The 18,154-nt window shown below is 33.8% G+C and overlaps 1 protein-coding gene across 1 annotated transcript; it reads left to right on the top strand.

The window, feature by feature from the left end:
* Positions 1 to 8,845: 8,845 nt before the first annotated feature.
* LOC110698491 (organ-specific protein P4-like) lies at positions 8,846 to 10,227 on the top strand. Its single transcript, XM_021875932.1, has 2 exons — positions 8,846 to 8,993; positions 9,713 to 10,227. Exons 1-2 carry the CDS (start codon positions 8,943 to 8,945, stop codon positions 10,052 to 10,054), a joined length of 393 nt encoding a protein of 130 aa, XP_021731624.1. The 5' UTR covers positions 8,846 to 8,942; the 3' UTR covers positions 10,055 to 10,227.
* Positions 10,228 to 18,154: the final 7,927 nt, after the last annotated feature.

Here is an 18,154-nt window from a genome sequence, read left to right as displayed (position 1 = left end):
GATTATTCGAATGACATTAGACAATCTTACTCGACCCCATATAGCCACATCAATCTTTTAGAAAAAATCTTTGTTTCACAATAGATGCAACATTTTGACCTTTTGCACTATTAGTGTCAATAATTTATATAAGTGGGGATACTTGTATGTGTGGCTCTAGCCGAGGACCTCATTAACACGCCGAGATGATGTTAAAATTTCCTCCGAAAGTTAAGAGCCTTTTGTTTAAGAAAGAAATGCGTGATATATATTGATATTGAGAAATGATTAAGCATGAAGGTTAACCAAGTGCCCTAGGTATGTAATCTCTTAATAACATTAATGAGCGTAGCTCAATATGATTAGAGGTCAAGAGAGTGGTCAGGCGGATCGAAAACGCACTTTAACCTAGACGGTTAGACTAGGCATATAGCATTATAATTTAGGAGTGGCAATTGACATCCTTTACCAAGACATAAATCGAATTTCATTATCGAAGATCAAATCTCATTTAATTTACATCGTTACCCTATTGCCTAAAAAGATTATTATGTAAATTATAAGAGGTTTAAATATACATGAGATTTTCTAATATTGACACACAATAAGATGTACAAGATTTATCATCTATAAAATAATTCTTTCTAACAAATATAATATAATGAGAACCTATTCAAAAATTTTAAATTCAATTGATGAATCTTACGGAGTATAAATTTCCCTTTTAGATTCATCATTATTATGCCTCTATTTACTCTATTTTTATAAGGTTTTTCTTTAAATTTGACAATAAAGTTATTGAAATACTATGTATATTTATTTTTGTTGCTAAATATGTGCCTATTAGCATATGTGCAAACGTTAAACAAACCGAACATACAATTTACATAAATCATTAGAGAGGATCCGAAGAATCTACTATTCAAAGTGGTAGTAGGTTACATGTGATCAAGACAATCAATATTTTAGGAAACTTAATTACAAAATTGCATATGTGAAAGATTTGTCATTAGCTATTATTATTGATCACCCCATGCAGTAATATCGAGTATATGTAATTGACATTTTGTTTTTGTTTAAGAGAAAACTTCAAAACTCTGTACATTATTCATTGGCTTTCCAATTAAAAAGAATTTAGTTTTTATTAAAAGTAAGTGCAAAAAGCATATGTCCATGGAAATTAGGTACTCCACTTGATATTATATTTTATGGTCCCACTAAAAATTAATCGTAAGATAATTCTCGTACTTTATATTAATATTAATCGATTATGGCATGAATCATGTGATCTCCTAATATTTATTGTTATTACATTATTATGTAATTAATTTATGTTTGTCATTTGATATTTTGATTGCCCTAACGTTGTATCAATAGGGGAAAAGGGAATAACACTTTCATTCCACACAACAAATCATCAACATTATCCTAAGATTAATTCCCGTCAAAAAAAAAAAAAATTAAAAAAAAAAATTAAAAGATCAGAGATTTGCAAATATGGAATCTTACATCAAAATCCTCTTCATTGCTCTTCTTTCTCTTAACTTGGTAATATGCTATATTGCCTCTCATTATTGCATAATAATTACTCTATCTTGTTAAATCATCATACTATTTCTTATAAGTATGTGTGCACGTAAATACAAAAATATGTATGCATGTAATTATATAAGCTAATCTACGTAGACACATAGTACGCTTAGTATGATAAAAGGGAGTGCTTACAAAAAACGTTATGGAGCACATGCATAGTCATCACATACTATCTTGGGAAATTCCAAGTTTCTCAATTAACTTGAAAACAATTTTATTTTTTTGTAAAATTGAAGTAGCGGTTTTACCTTTAGCTTAAACCGCTACATACTTGAAGTGGCTATTTAGGGATAAAACCTTTTACTGTAATATTACAATTATAACCCTTTGAAAAACAAACGAACTTTGTTTCTCATCTTGAGAATGAAACTAGGGCGACCTCTGCTACTAGACCTGGGCACCGTGCCGGGCCGTGCCGCCGCGGGCCGTGCCTGGCGGGCCACGGGCCGGTTCGTGCCGTGCCGGTCGTGCCGGCGGGCCCAGGATTTCGTGTCGTGCCGTGCCGGCCATTTTCACAGGCCAGCCCACGGCACGGCACGACCCTCGTACCTGGCGGGCTCGTGCCGTGCCGGCCACGTGCCGGCCTGCGGGCTGGTGTAGTTTTCAAAATTTTTTTATTATTTTTTTTTTATTTTTTTTTTTTTTTTTATATATGACAACATTATAAATTAATAAGTTTTATAAGGTTATAACTTATAAGTTTATAACTTATAAGTTTATAACTTATAAGTTATAAGTTATTAAGTTATGAATTTTATAATTATAAGTTGAATATTTATGTTTTATAATTTGTATATTCAATATTTATATTTATATATTTACTTTATACTATTACTTTAAAATTTAATGTTTATGATTTATTAGTAATTGGTATAATTTTTTTTTTTAATATGAATTTACAAATTGTAACAAAACGGGGAAAAAAGGCAAATTGGACTTTGGATGTGAATAATGCGTACTTTATATTATTATTACTTGAGTTGAGAAAATTGTACAATGATAACAATGATAAAAATCATACAATGATGGTATTAAACAAAAATTGGAAAATGATAAAATTGATATTTTTAAAATCGTACAATATACAATAATTGTCTATTCTTCTTCTCCTTCTTCTTGCTCGTCTTCGTCTTCGTCTTCGTCTTCGCCTTCAAGGTCATCGGCTAGTTGCATAGATTGGGAACTAGCCGAACCCGAACCGGAAGCGGAGGTTCCTTCTTCGTTGTCGTTGTGGTCGTAAGAACGGTCTTGTGAGCGATTTTCCGCATCCAACCAATATTTGAAACACATGCACATTTCTAGTGTTTCGGGTTTTAGACTTGTTCTTCTATCGTCTAAAACCCTTCCGGATGCGCTGAAAGCTCGTTCGGAGGCGACGGAGGAAACTTGGATAGAAAGAATGTCTCGTGCCATTGCCGCCAAAGTTGGATGCTTCGAGCTTTGTTGTTTCCACCATGCAAGGAGGTCGAGGCTGTTTATCTCATCGTTGTCCATGCCTTTAGTGAAGTCGTAACTCAGGTACATCTGCAACTTCGAGACGTCGCTTTGCGTTCTCCTGATTGATGAATCACCTGAAAACCTTGAAATCAAGTTAGTAGCTTGTGAAAATAAATGTTTGGCCTTCTTACTTACGTTTTTGGATGGTTGGGAAGGCCCTGAGCGAGGAACGGTGCCATATTTGGCTTCATAGACTCTATATAAAGCAAAAAACTAATCCTTCACATTAGTCTTATAGTTTTCTACATCATCGTCAAGAAACATGCATTGAAAGTAAATGTCAACTAACATAAATGTGTTTTCATACTTTTGCCTAGGATCTAATATGGAAGCAAAAATATAAATCAAAGGAATCTCACTATAATATTTACGCCACTTTTTTCCATTGTTGGAAGATACTGATCATAATCACTTTGATGGCGATGATCAGCGAAAAGTTGGGCGAGTAAGCATGCATTAGAAAGAAAGTTTTGAGCACAAGGATTGTAAACAGTAGAAAAACAATACGTCATGTTATATAATAACTGTAAAAATTGCATATATCTTTCACAGTTATTCCAATCATCATCATACAAAGCATTTTGTGGAAATTTTTGGTTGTAAAATAATGTTAACGGGCCCTTATACTCAATTGCCTTTGTTAACATGTCATAGGTGGAATTCCACCTAGTTGGGCAATCGGTTCTAACTTTTATTACCCTTATCTTTTGTTGTTTTAGAAAACTCTTCCATTCTTGGTATCTCATGTTAGAGCTATTAATAGACATAATAGCATCTCTGATTTTGCTGTAGTATGGGCCAATTGCCCGAACTCCATCCTGTACACATAAGTTAAGTACATGGCAAACACATCTAGTATGAAGAGCTTCACCGTCTAATAGTACATCGGTTAAGTTTTGTTTGATAAGATTAGCTGTGTATGTCATAGAGGTTGCATTATCAAAAGTCATAGACATCATTTTATCTCGAAGGTTGTATTCGTCTATTGCTTGCATTAAATGGTGAGCAATGTTAATGCCGGTGTGTGGGTATTCCAGCATTTTGAAATGTATTATTCTTTTTTGTAACATCCATTGGTCATCTACCCAATGGCAAGTCACACATAAATAGTGATATTTATAACCACTATCCCAAGAATCGGCTGTTAAAGATACTCTACAGTTAAGGTTACTCAATTCGGCTTGTAACCGGACTTTGTACTCTAGGAAATTTTTCATTGCGGCGGAACGAACGGTTTTCCTAGAGATTCTTTTATGTTGGGGTTGTAGTGCTTTGTTAATGTAGGTGTTGAATGCGTCACTTTCCGAGAAAAGAAAAGGTTGTTCGGCGTGTACTATCATTTTTCCTATTTCATCCCTATCCCTCTCATAGTTGTATGTAAAGCCGTATGGATGGAATTGGGAAATTTTGGGTTGGATTGGATCACTAGATGGTTTTGCACAAGCTTTCATGTGTCTAGATAAGTGTCCCGTCCCGTTTTTGGTAACTGCCGTGAATACACTATTACATGTTTTACATTTTGCCCATTGTTCACCATCTTTACTTAGGACAAAATAACGCCATACCTCACTCCTTCGGTTTTTCAAAAGTAGCATCTCAGTTTCGGTTAACCATTCATGATGTGTGTGATGGTTAGTAGTGGGACTAGTGGGAGTGGCAGTAGAAGGGGTAGAACCGGAGGGAATTCGGGTACTTTCTTGGCTACCTTGGCTAGAACAATAGTTTTGTTGATCACCGATATAATTAGGTGGAAATTGGTATGGTGGTAGTGGAAATTGGTTTAGTGGTGGTGCTGGAAATCCCGACGTATTATATGGCTCATAGCCCGGGGGGATGTAAATGGGGTCATTGGTTTGACTCGTAATTTGGGGGCTCGTTGTATTTGGTGGTTCCCTAGAACTACTACTACGGATAAGTCAGCCTTTCCCCCTACACCTAGATGATGGGTTGTTCGATGCCATAATTAACAATTAATTTTTTAATAAAAAGTGGTTAACTATAATAATAATAATTAATAACAACAATTTTAACAATAAAAATATCAATAATAATAATTAATAACAACAACTATAACAATAACAATAACAAAAAAAAAATAATAACAACAATTGTAACAATAATAATAATTAATAACAACAATTATAACAACAACAATAACAATTAACAACAATAATAATTAAACAAGATTATTCTAATAATAACAATAAAACAATAATAAATTTAAGATTAGTTTAGATCTTACAACCGTGCTTCAACGCTCCACTAATTACGATTACAAACTTTTTAATTTTTTCCGATATTAGGAAAATAATTAGAGAATTTAAGAGAATAATTAGAGAATTTAAGAAAATAAGGATTATTAGAGATTTAGAGAATATAAGAGATAAGAAGAAGAGATTGTGATTTTGTGATTTGGGAATGAAATGGAGGTGAGTATTTATAGAATTTTTGGGGAGCAAATTGGCAAAAAACTAGCCGTTTTTTAGCCGTTTTTTTGGCTTATTAAGGAGCTAGAATAAACGGTAACATTACCGTTGGCCCGCGGGCCGGCACGACGGGCCAGCACGGCGGGCCATGGCCGTGCTCGTGCTGGGCCGTGCCTGGGAATTCTCAACCCCGTCCGTGGCACGGCCCGTGGCACGGGAGTTGAACTTCGTGCCGTGGCGTGCTTGAATTCGGGCCGTGCCGGGCGGCACGCGGGCCAACCCGGCCCGTGCCCAGGTCTATCTGCTACCATCGATCATTTGTATAATTTGAAAGGAAATGGTTATAATTTAAAATTTTCAGTGTACAAACTATTACACATTGAATAATCATTGATAATATTTTACGATGAAGGGAGTATTTTTTTTAAAAATACTTTACAAGCTTAGTTTAGTACTTACAGAGTTACAGAGTGATGGTTTTATTTGAATTCCATCTATGTAATTTCAATTTAGTATGAAAAATTAAAGGGTGTTTATTTTTTAAGATGTACCCTACGCTTATTCATCCATATACATGTAGTTTATTATTAATTTTTTTTTTTGGGGATGCAAACATGTAGTTTATAAATTTATGTATGTGCTGTGCTTGTTAATGTTATTTTAAAAATGGTATTCATTAATTTTTTACTAAAGGGTTTGTATTCGATTTGTATCATTCCTTAACATTGTCTATACCATTTCTTTTTTAAAAGTCTCTGTATTTGAATACATAATCTATTTTTTGGGGAAAAAATTGAGATGATGAACAATAAATGACCGAATGTCATTGCTATACAATAATCTTTGTTTATTCTAATAACAAATTAACAATCATTGAATCGAGTTACCTTTTAAATTGTCCATTATTCAAATTGTTTCAGTTTCACTAAAATGTACAGAGTACGAGTATTATAAATGTCAATTTATAAATATACAGCTCGCGAGCCTAAGTGATGGGAGAAAAGACCCGGAAACATATTGGGGAGACATGATGAAGGATCAACTGATGCCTGAAGCTCTGAAAGATTTCATAAATCAAAGGTCTTATGAAGGCCATGAGAAGAGAGAAACAATCAAAGAATTCATCAAAGACTTTGATCCAATTCCTAATATTTCAGTTTACCATGATGATAATGTGCATTCAAAAGAATTGAAATCAAAGAAGGCAGATTGCAACTCTAAACATCATGATAAACTAGCATCAAAGAAATTTGACGACGAATTTGAACCGATCCCATATATTTCTGCTTACAATGACTAATTAGACAAAAGAAAAAGAAAATGCATTGGATTATATATATGTATTATTTCAGGTTTGTAATACTTGCTTGTGTATTTTCCTATATGTTTGTGTACCATGCATCCTAAAAGAGGTCTCATTATGTATGTGACCTAAAGGTTTTACTTAGTTTTTGATAATTCGCGCAATTTAAATTTTATTTTCACATTTTCTTTTGTGAGAGTACTCGTATATATAGCAGTTTTATATATATACAAGGAAGTGTTGAATTAAACATATGAGTGCAATATTAGTACGTTTTCCTGATGTATCGTTATACATAATATGAAAATAAAATCTTTTAATATATGAGTACTGAGATCATCTCTATAAATGAACTATAACTAGGGAGAACTATGAAGATTAAAGAAAAAGGTATCATTTTCTAAGAATAGTTTTTTTATTTTTTTATTTTTTTTTATTTTTTATTTTTTTTTGAATAAAGATTGATCTATGAATAGTTCTATGACCAAAGAGAACTTTAATCACTCCCAAAGTTATAAACAAACTTCTAATGTAATGAACTCTAAAAACTTTATTTCATGAATGAACTTCAATTTACGATCGCACAAACTTTAATGTAATGAACCTTAACGTTTGAAGAAATAATTATTATTGATATCAGATGCATGCTAGTGTAAGTACCCCATTCATATCAAAATAAAAAGGCTCAAAATCGCTCGGTCTTAATTACTGTACTATTATTTTTAATGTTAAATTTAATAATTTATAAACAATACTCCATCCGTTTCAAAATGAGTTTCCAATAATACTAGACCACTCTGAACTTCAATTGTACCTAAAGTCGATTAAATATAGTCACATATGATTACTTGTTAGAATTGTATGTCTCAAAGTAAAATTTTCAAATATCAACTTTTTATTATACTTTTTGAAAAATTTACTTTGTAGTTAATGTTCCGTATGTAATAAATTATGGCAGATTGAGACATTATTTATTTCGAAACAGAGGAAGCGTAACACATTAACAATTTGGTTCCTACAAATGCTAAAAAAAAATCTTCATATTTATGTTTTCTAAAGGACATGCTCATGATCAGTCCCATTGGATTGACCCATAAAGTTGAATTTAAGGTTACTTAGGGTGTGTTCTCTTCACTTAACGAACTTATCTGAATTTAGCTTATTAACATGATTAGACATGGTTATCCCTGATTTTCATGTTGTATGTACACCTAATTGGACCTAATTAGCCGTTTTAAAAATAAAATAAAATAAAAATGGACCTAATTAGCCATTTTATTGTATTTAAGGTGAATGAATAGAACACACCCTTAATTAGGTCTTATACATTTTGTTCACTATATTTTCATTAATTTCAAAGAAATAATTGAGTTCAAATAAGGATTATTATGTTAAAGAAAGATAAGATCAGAAAAATTAAACTAATAAGTTTATACAATAAGGTATAATAAAGATTACTCACATTTAATTTACAAGCTAAAATAAGTTAATTGAAGATAGGATGATATAAGTTGTATAAGATCATAAGATAAGTTCAAATAACCGATAAGTTAAGATACTCCGTAACTAAAAAATCTGCTAAAATAACGCACCTTTATAAGATAACATATACTTCTTCGCATGTGAAAGATTTATTTGTCCAATCGTTACTGACCTATGATTGACATTTTGTTTTTGCCCCTGAATTTGATTTTTAAAGATTGGTCCCCCTTGCAGAAATTATGTGTCATAGTACACTCATTGTTAAATTATTTTGTTTTTGTAAAGGAGAAGATTGATTGTGTGCATTATTCATTGGCTATTTGATAAAAAGAAATAATAATTTAGGGGATGCCCTAGTTTCTCATAAATTTGTTTCTCACGTGATATTTTTGTAAACCAACAATTTTATTCAATTTTATTTAATTGTAAAGCCCACAATAATGAAAAAGTTGTTGATTTATTCACGAAAATACCCCCATGAGAAACAAATTTCGTTTCTCAATATGAGAAATAGGGAATTTTCCATTAATTTATTTATCGTCATTTGATTGCCCTAAAGTTCTATAAATAGGATAAAAAAAATAACATTTTAATTCCACACAACAAATCAATAATACTTCATATATCATACTTAGATTACTAGTAGTGATTTGCAGATAGATATGGAATCTTACATTAAAGTCCTTTACATTGCTCTTCTTTCGCTTATCTTGGTAAGCATTTACATAACTCTTTTTTTTTTTTCTTTTTTCTTTTTTTTTTTTTAATAGACATAATAATTAATTAAGAAGCTAAGGCTTGAAATATAAAATACATAGAATCGACTAATAAATAAAGTATGGAGTGTATATAGTTAACTATTTTTTCTTCTAGTATTATATTATATATGTTATCTAGCTATCTCATTATTGTTTATTAATGTATAGTATAACATTTTTTTTATGCAATTATAACATTTGTATACATTGTACACATAATTATATAAGCTAAGCTATGAAGTATTGTATGATAAAAGAGAATGCTAACCAAATAATACGTACCCTCATTTTTGTTTGTTTGTATTTTTTTTTTTAATACGAATATGTTTTACCGGCTTAAGTTATACTTCGTATATACTCCCTCCGGTTCTGGTTTATGTTCTTATTTGAAATCCTACAATCATTTAAAAATATAAGAGAATATCTTAAATATATATATATATAAGTGTCATATGGGATCTTATTAAGATGCACCCTAATTAAGCTTATTCATGCATAGTTTATATACTACATACACTGCACACGCGTACATACTTGTTAATTAATGTGCGTGTTTATTCGAACATTGTTATTCAAGTTAACCAACTTTAAAGTTGTTCCTTCAAATTATACTAGTCCTGATTAGAATGTACTTAGTACGAAGTATGTATTAATGTCAATTTACAAATGTACAGCTTGCGAGCTCGAGTGAAGGGAGGAAAGACCCGCAAACATATTGGGGAGACATGATGAAGGGGCAACCGATGCCTGAAGCTCTCAAGGACTTTATAAATCAGAGGTCTTACGAAAATCATGAAAAGAAAGAAGCAATAATTACAAATTTTATCAAAGACTTTGATCCAATTCCTAATGCTTCAGCTTACCATGATGATAATGTACATGTGAATTCAAACGAATTGAAATCAAAGAAGGCAGATTGCAACGACTTAGTAGAGCATCATGATAAACTAGCATCCAAGAAGTTATTTGATGACGAATTTGAACCAATCCCAAATGTTTCTGCTTACAATGAATAATTAGAATAATATATATTTAATGCATTGTTATACATAATTAATTATATGCATTTATATATATGCGTTGGATTATATGTATTTCAGGTTTGTGACACTTGCTTATGTATTTTTCTTTATGTCTGTGTACCATTATCCTTAAGTTTTTATTTGATAATTCGCACAATTTTAATCTACTTTTACGTTTTTCTTTGTGAGAATATAGCTCTCTATATGTATAACAGTATAAATATAGTAACAGAGTATAAAAATCAATTTTGAGCTTGAATTATAAGCTAATTTAATACTTTAAGTTGATCCATAAACTTTAACATCTTAATATGATATTGAGAGAGCATTTCATTTTACTTGAGCTTAAACTATAAGCTAATACTTTTAGTTGAGTTGATCCATGAACTTTATTAATCTTTACGTGGCATGGATTGAGCATTTCATTTTACTTGGTTTGAAGACAGAGCACACATGGGCTGTCAACAACGTCGATGAGCACTAACGACAGCACTAGGCCCACCACTGGCGACACCACCCTACTCTGAATATATTTCTTGGCCAGCCTTAATTTCTCTGGCAATTTGGTCAGTCAATTCAATAAGTCATGCTTAATATCAGGCAATGTACTCCAAGAAACTTTAGCTGTTTGTCGTCCTTTATGTTTCAATAACTATTTTCAACTTTATCCGATCCTTTGTTTTCATCTACTTTCTCTGATTAGTTTATTGGATTATATTGTTTGGAATTTCATGCTTGTCAATTGTAATGCTCATTACAATCATAAATTTAATTTAGTATCAATAAATAAAATTAAAAAAAATATCGATATTTTGATAATATATACATTAAATCGAACTAACAGGATAGATCACCTAACTATCATTTTCTTTTAATTATGTAACCAGTATAAGATTCTAAGCATTGTTTCAAGTAAAGAAAAGGACGTATGTATTTTGTTGTAAATACAAGTATATAACGTTTTAAAGTAAAAATTCAATCTTGGCTAAGTTAATTGTGTTAGTATTAGTGTGGAGATGAATCAATGCATTGAGGCATAAGGTGAGAAGCTAGAAGCTGCTATTGGTTGTGAGTTCGATCGAACAAGAAGGAGTTCGGCCAAACTTGTGAAAAGTTCGGCCGAACATGCATGGCTCCGATCGAACCATGTTTTGAGGCAGTAACAGCACTTCCATTTTCTAGCATAGGTGCGGTCAAACCTTAAGGGAGTTCGACCGGACTACCCTAGGTTCGATCGAACTCTGGGTAGGGTCGGTCGAAGCCCTGCTGCTCTATTTCTACGATGCGATTTCAGCCTGTGTGCTTGATTAATTGCTAGCCCTTAGATTGTCATTTAATACCTAGACTTTATATAGTTTTACTAAGCCTCTTTAATATGGATTCACAAAAACATAAACACATAGAGAGGGTTTGTGAGAGATTTGTGAGGAGCATTTGAATGTCATACCATTCATGCTTGTAATCTTATCCTCAATACTACTCCATAGTGCAAAGGTAAGTTTTATCTCTCGGTTCTCGGGTTTTCCCACGGTAACATTGTCTCCCTTTTTTTACTTGCTTTAATTTCTTCATGGTTGTTCTTAGTTGTTGTGCTTGTTCGTTCTTCATTGTTGTGGGTTGATTGCAATTAGTTTGAGCCCTTAATCATTTCAATTGGTATCAGAGCCAAGTTTAATCTTTGGTGTTTTAGTGATTTAGGGTTTGTGTTAAACTTGAATTTGTGATTGAGTTACAAAGTTTGGGTCTTTAGGTGTTCAAAGTTTGAATCTTCGGTGTCAAGTTGCATTCTTTGTTGTTGAAAACCTACTGACAACTTTGTGTGTTTGATTTGCAATGGAAGAAGGCAAGTTAAGAATTGAGAAGTTTGATGGGAAGGATTTTGGGTTTTGGAAGATGTAAATAGAGGACTATTGTATCAAAAGAACCTATATTTTCCCCTTACTAGTAAACCATGGGGTATGAAGGAAGATGAGTGGAAAGTATTGGATAGACAAGCTCTTGGAGTGATTAGATTGACATTGGCAAAGAGTGTTGCTTACAATGTCAAAGATGTGACAACGACGATTGGTGTGATCAAAGCATTGTCCAATATGTATGAGAAGCCATCGGCTATGAACAAGGTGTGCTTGATGCGTCGTTTGTTTGAAGTTGAGATGAATGATAGTGGTTCCGCCCCCGAACATATAAATGAATTCAATTCGATAATCTCTCAACTAGCTTTGGTTGAGATCAAGTTTGATGATGAAGTGAGGGCCTTGATTTTGTTGTCATAGTTGCCTAGAAGTTGGGATACCATTGTAGCCGCCATTAGCAACTTTTCTGGAAAGTCGAAGTTGAAGTGTGATGATGTGAAGGACTTAATCTTGAGTGGGAGCTTGAGAAGGAAGAACTCGGGTGAGTCATCGGAAGGTGCTTATTCTAGTGAGGTAGGGGACGTGGAAGACAACAAAGAGGTGCTCAAAGAGGAAGATCGAAGTCTAGAGGGAGGAGTAAGTTGAAAGGGAAGGTGAACATTGTGTGTTGGGAATGTGGTTTAAAAGGGAATACAAAGAGAGAATGTCCTAATCCCAAGAAGAAGGGTGGTTCAAACCACAAGAACCACGATGATGCTAGTTCATCGGTTAGCTTGGCATCAAGCGATGAAATCGGTGATGCACTGATCTTGAGTGTTGATAGTCCCATTGCGTCTTGGATCCTTGATTCGGGAGCTTCATTCCATTCTTCTCCATGTAAGGAGATTTTCCAAAACTTCAAGAGCGACAAGTTTGGAAAGGTGTACCTTGTGAATGATGGACTGTTGGATATTGTGGGGAAGGGAGATGTCATGATCAAGACTTCAAGTGGGAGCTCATGGAAACTTGAAGATGTTAGGTACATACCTAAGCTAAGGAAGAATCTGATTTCGGTGGGTCAACTAGACTCAAGTGGTTTTGAAACCATGTTTGGTGAGGGTACTTGGAAGGTGTCGAAGGGAGCTATGGTGGTGGCTCGGGGCACGAAGGCTGGTACTTTGCACACTACCTTAGGGTGTACAAGCATGATTGTAACACCCCCAAATCTCCCTCTACGTAGATTGTAGAAAAATATGTATAAGTACCGTAGAGATAGATTTGGGCGTATTACCGCCGCGTATAACGCAAGGCTTATACAAAATACTTTTGCAGCGGAAAAACTTTATTCTTTATTAAATAACCATAATAAAAATTCATTCATAATTCGTGACACAAAGATGACTCAAACTTTTCCTAGCTAGGTGAAATTTCCCGTGGACTCCCGTATGCATCAATCAATTTCCACCTGAAAAATTCACCTGTTTACCATAAATGATAAACAGGGCAAAGCCAAAACAAAAGCACGTATTAGCAAGTATGCTAACTAAGTCATGTGTAAGATAAGTAAAACGTAATTTAAATCATTTACTTTTAATTAATAAAAGAAATACCAATGCCGTATTCAAATAGAACTTTTTCAATCCAATTCTTTTAATTCAAGTAAAACTCAATCGATTCATACCAAACCAATTCCTCACTAAGTGTGCACACCCCCCAAGTGGTTTACTTTATAATCAAAGGCCAAACTTGAGGAAAGACTAGGTCATGCAAAATCCATAGTCTTCTCTAAACCATTCCCTAAGTGGGATTCAACATATCGATTGATTTGTTTAAAAACTCTTCTTTAAAAAAAATCCATCAACAAACTTGCAAATTATTTCCAATAACTTCCAATCACAATTTAAGGCCCTTTTGATTTAAATCCAAATCATTTAATTCAATCCGACATAATTTCATAATTTAATACGGAACATAATATCATAAATTCATACGAAACATAAAACATGATTTAATACGGAATGTAATAAAATATGATTTGATACGGAACATAATAATTTATAGTCTCATAATAAATCATAGTTTTATACGGAACATGAATTATAGTTTCACAAATAAAATTTCATACGGAATAAATTATAATTTCATACGATCATAAAATGTAGTTTCATAATCAACTTTCGAAGGTATCAAACCACATAACGTACCTTGATCAATCACGAGCGATTCACAACTACTTCTCTAAATCACGAGCACCCTACACATAATTATAACCTTAATTAATATAAGGTTATCAAATAAACACAACAATTTAATTAAACTACCCTATATGTGCATGAATTAATTATCATTATATAAATAATTTTCTGTTTTATAATTTTAAAGAATTTTCTGTTTTTATAAAATTAATTTGTATAAGAAATAATATTTAGAAAATGGTTAATAAAATAAGTTTAAGAGAAAAGGAGGGATTGAAGGAAGGTGGAGGAACCAATGCAAGGGAGGAGCAAGGGTGGTTGTGGCCGGCTGGAGTGGCGACTGCTGGTGGCTGCTGGCGGAAGCAGGTGGTCGCCGGTGAGGGTGGTCGCCGGTGGCCGGAACAATGGAAGGAGGGAGAGGAGGAAAACCGTGAGAAAGAGGGGGAAAGAAGAAGAGGATTCTTGAGGTTTTTGGTGTGATTTTTGGGGTGTATGAAAGGGGTATTTATAGGTGTTTAGGGGATGGGTTTATGGCATTTTAGGGTTTATAAATTATGGAAGTTTTTGATCATGAAATTCCATTTGGTAGTTTTTAATCTTGGGGTGCAAGGATGACATAGAATCAAATATTTTTAGGTTTAAGAATGGAAGTAAAGGAATTTAAAAGATTTTATTTTTAATAAAATAATTTAAAATCTTTGTAGAAAAACCATGAATGGCCGAAAATATTGAGCAAAATATTACTCAATATTTTCGGGACCTATCATGTTAGTTTAGGGATTTTATAAAATAATTTATTTGTCAAAAATTAATAAGTTTATAGGTATTTGGAAGAATAAAATCAATTTTTCTTGCTAGATTATTAGGGTGGCCGAATTTGGACTATACTAAGGTATAAAAATCAGATTTTTATTATATAAAGTTTAAAATGTTATTTGATAAATTTTGGAAATCATTTTATTTCATAAAATAATTAATTTAGCAAATAATTAATAAAAATCAGATTTTTAATATATAAAATCCGAAAATGTGTTTCATTAGTTTAGGAATTGATTTTTATTTTATGAAAATACTTTTACTTAGAGTAAAAATCAGATTTTTAATTGTAAAAATGCGAAAATGATATTTATTTAGTTTTAGGAAATTTATTTCATGAAAATAATTAGTTTAGCAAGATATTAAGTAAAATTGGATTTTATTGGGAAAATCCAAAAATATATTTATAAAAATCAGATTTTTAAATTCGAAAATGCCTCTAATTTTATTAATTAATATAGTTTTGTTTTATTATTATTTAATCAAAATACTATTTATAAAATTTTTAGTTTATCCATTTAATTAAAATAAATGGTTTAGGCGCCAAAATTCAAATATCATTTTGGCTCCAAAACTGAGATACTCTTAAGTTAGAAATTACGTCGAAAATACGAGATTAAATACTCTATAATTTAGAAAATACCTTTCAAAAATACGGGGTATTACAATGATAGCTACAACCGCAAATGATGAGACTAAGCTTTGGCATACTCGGCTTGGTCACATGAGTGAGAAAGGGATGAAAATGCTAGCTTTAAAGGGTAAGTTGTCAGGGTTGAAATCAATCGACATGAAATTTTGTGAGACATGTGTTTTTGGCAAGCAAAAGAAGGTGTCTTTTACAAAAACCAAATGGTCCTTGAAGAAGGAGAAGTTAGAACTTGTGCACACGGATGTTTGGGGCCCATACCCCATCAAGTCCCTTGGTGGTTCTCATTACTTTGTTACTTTCATTGATGATTCAATCCAGAAAGTATGGGTGTATTTCATGAAGTACAAGTCGAAAGTGAATGAGAAGTTCAAGACTTGGAAGGCGGAGGTTGAAAATGCTTTGGGCAAGAAGATTAAGGCAATCAAATCCGACAATGGAGGAGAGTATGAGTTGGAAGCTTACAAGAACATTTTTAAGGAGCATGGCATTGTTTTGGAGAGGAACATGCCCGGTAAACCTCGCCAAGACGGGGTAGCGGAGCGGATGAATAGGACCTTACTTGAGAGGGCAAGGTGCATGAGGTTGTTTGCGGGCCTCCCAAAATGCTTTTGGGCGGATGCTGTTAGTACCGCGGCTTACTTGATAAACCGTGGACCTTCGATGCCTTTGAAATTCAAGATACCAGAGGAGGAGTGGAGTGGTAAGAAGTTGTCCTACACTCACTTGAAGACCTTTGGTTGCCTATTTGCAATCCGAGAAGAGAGACAAGCTAGAGTCAAAGGCCATCAAATGTTACTTCATCGGGTATGGATATGAGAAATATGGTTATAGATTGTTGGATCCTAAGAATCGAAAGATTGTTATTCATTGTGACATCACTTTTGATGAGAGCTCCTTGTACAAGGACAACTTTGGTGGGAAATCCGTTGAGAAAGAATCAATTGGAGATGAGTGGGAATTTGTTAAGCTAGATGTTAAAGTTAGAAGTGGCAAAGAGGTTGAACAAGTAGAAGTTGAGGTGCCCATTCAACAAGCATCTCGTCAACATGGTGCTCATGTTCCGGTGGATTCGAATTCAAGTGATTCAGATGATGATGATCACTTGGAAATGGATGAGCGAGAAGTTATGGGTGAGCCTGTTGTGGTTCAAGGAGAGCCTTCTACACCACCAATGGTGAGGAGATCATCAAGACCAATCAAGCCACCAAACCGATATTCTCCATCCTTGCATTATTTGTTGTTGACGGATTCCGGTGAGCCGGAATGTTATCAAGAGGCAATGGGAATGGGTGATACGTTGAAGTGGGAGCAAGCAATGGAAGATGAGATGTCTTCATTGGAGAAGAACATCACTTGGGTGTTGGTTGTGTTGCCCAAGGGCAAGAGAGCACTTTTGTGCAAGTGGATCTTTCGAAAGAAAGAAGAATCGGATGGTACAATTCGGTACAAGGTAAGACTTGTGGTGAAAGGTTTTTCACAAAAGGAGGGCATTGATTATCACGAGATCTTTGCTCCGGTTGTGAAGTTAACCACTATAAGGATCTTGTTGGCTATAGTGGTTTCGGAGGACTTATTTCTTAAGCAAATGGATGTAAGAACCGCGTTTTTACATGGTGATTTGGAGGAGGAAATCTACATGAAGCAACCATAAGGGTTTCAAGTTCCGAGTCAAGAGAACTTGGTGTGCAAGCTTAAACGGAGTCTATATGGGTTGAAACAAGCTCCGAGACAATGGTACAAAAAGTTTGACAATTTCATGCTAGGCAATGGTTTTGTGAGAGCGGAAGGTGACCATTGTTGCTACTTTCAAAGGTATGACAATGGCTATATCTATTTACTTTTGTATGTTGATGATATGTTGATTGCGGAAACTAGTATGCAAATTGTCAATGGCTTGAAAAAGAAGTTGTCAAGAAGATTTGAGATGAAAGACTTGGGTGAGGCCAAGCAAATTAAATACCTGGCATGAGAATTTCTAGGATAGCTCAACGAGTGTGTTGAAGTTATCTCAAGAGGAGTATGTCTAGAAGATGCTTACAAGATTTAACATGATTGATGTAAAGCCTCGAAGCTCACCTCTTTCAAGTGAGCTCAAGTTGACTAAGGAGGATTTCCCAAAGACAAGGGAAGAGAAGGACAAAATGGCCATTGTTCCTTATGCTTCGGCCGTTGGTAGCATGATGTATGCTATGATTTGCACTAGGCCAATATTGCTCACGCATTGGAAGTTGTGTGTAGGTTCATGTCAAATCTGGGTGAGAGACATTGGGAAGTCGTGAAGTGGCTATTGAGGTATTTGTTGGGTACTTCAAGTATGACTCTTTGTTTTGGGAGAAATGGAGTTGTTTTGGAAGGTTTTGTTGATGCCGATTTTGGAGGATGTTATGATTCAAGCAAAAGCACTTAGGGGTATGTGTATACTATTGGTGGTACGGCCATTAGTTGGATGGGCAAGCTCCAAAAGTGTAACACCCCAATAATTCTCTCTAAAGAAAACCTGCAAAAACCTATAATAACCTGTATAACCTGTAAGAGAATTATTGGAGTGCTACCGCCACGTGTTCAAACGTTAAGGCTAGTTTCAGAAATCAGCAGCGGA

The sequence above is a fragment of the Chenopodium quinoa genome, unplaced genomic scaffold, assembly GCF_001683475.1.
Source record: "Chenopodium quinoa cultivar QQ74 unplaced genomic scaffold, ASM168347v1, whole genome shotgun sequence".
NCBI classification, from domain to species: domain Eukaryota; kingdom Viridiplantae; phylum Streptophyta; class Magnoliopsida; order Caryophyllales; family Amaranthaceae; genus Chenopodium; species Chenopodium quinoa.
This window is presented reverse-complemented; position numbering and strand designations above follow the sequence as displayed.

Coding starts and splice junctions, on each gene's coding strand:
- LOC110698491 (XM_021875932.1), top strand. CDS start 8,943: ATGGAATCTTACATTAAAGTCCTTTACATTGCTCTTCTTTCGCTTATC. Junction 8,994..9,712: donor CTCTTCTTTCGCTTATCTTG/GTAAGCATTTAC, acceptor ACAAATGTACAG/CTTGCGAGCTCGAGTGAAGG.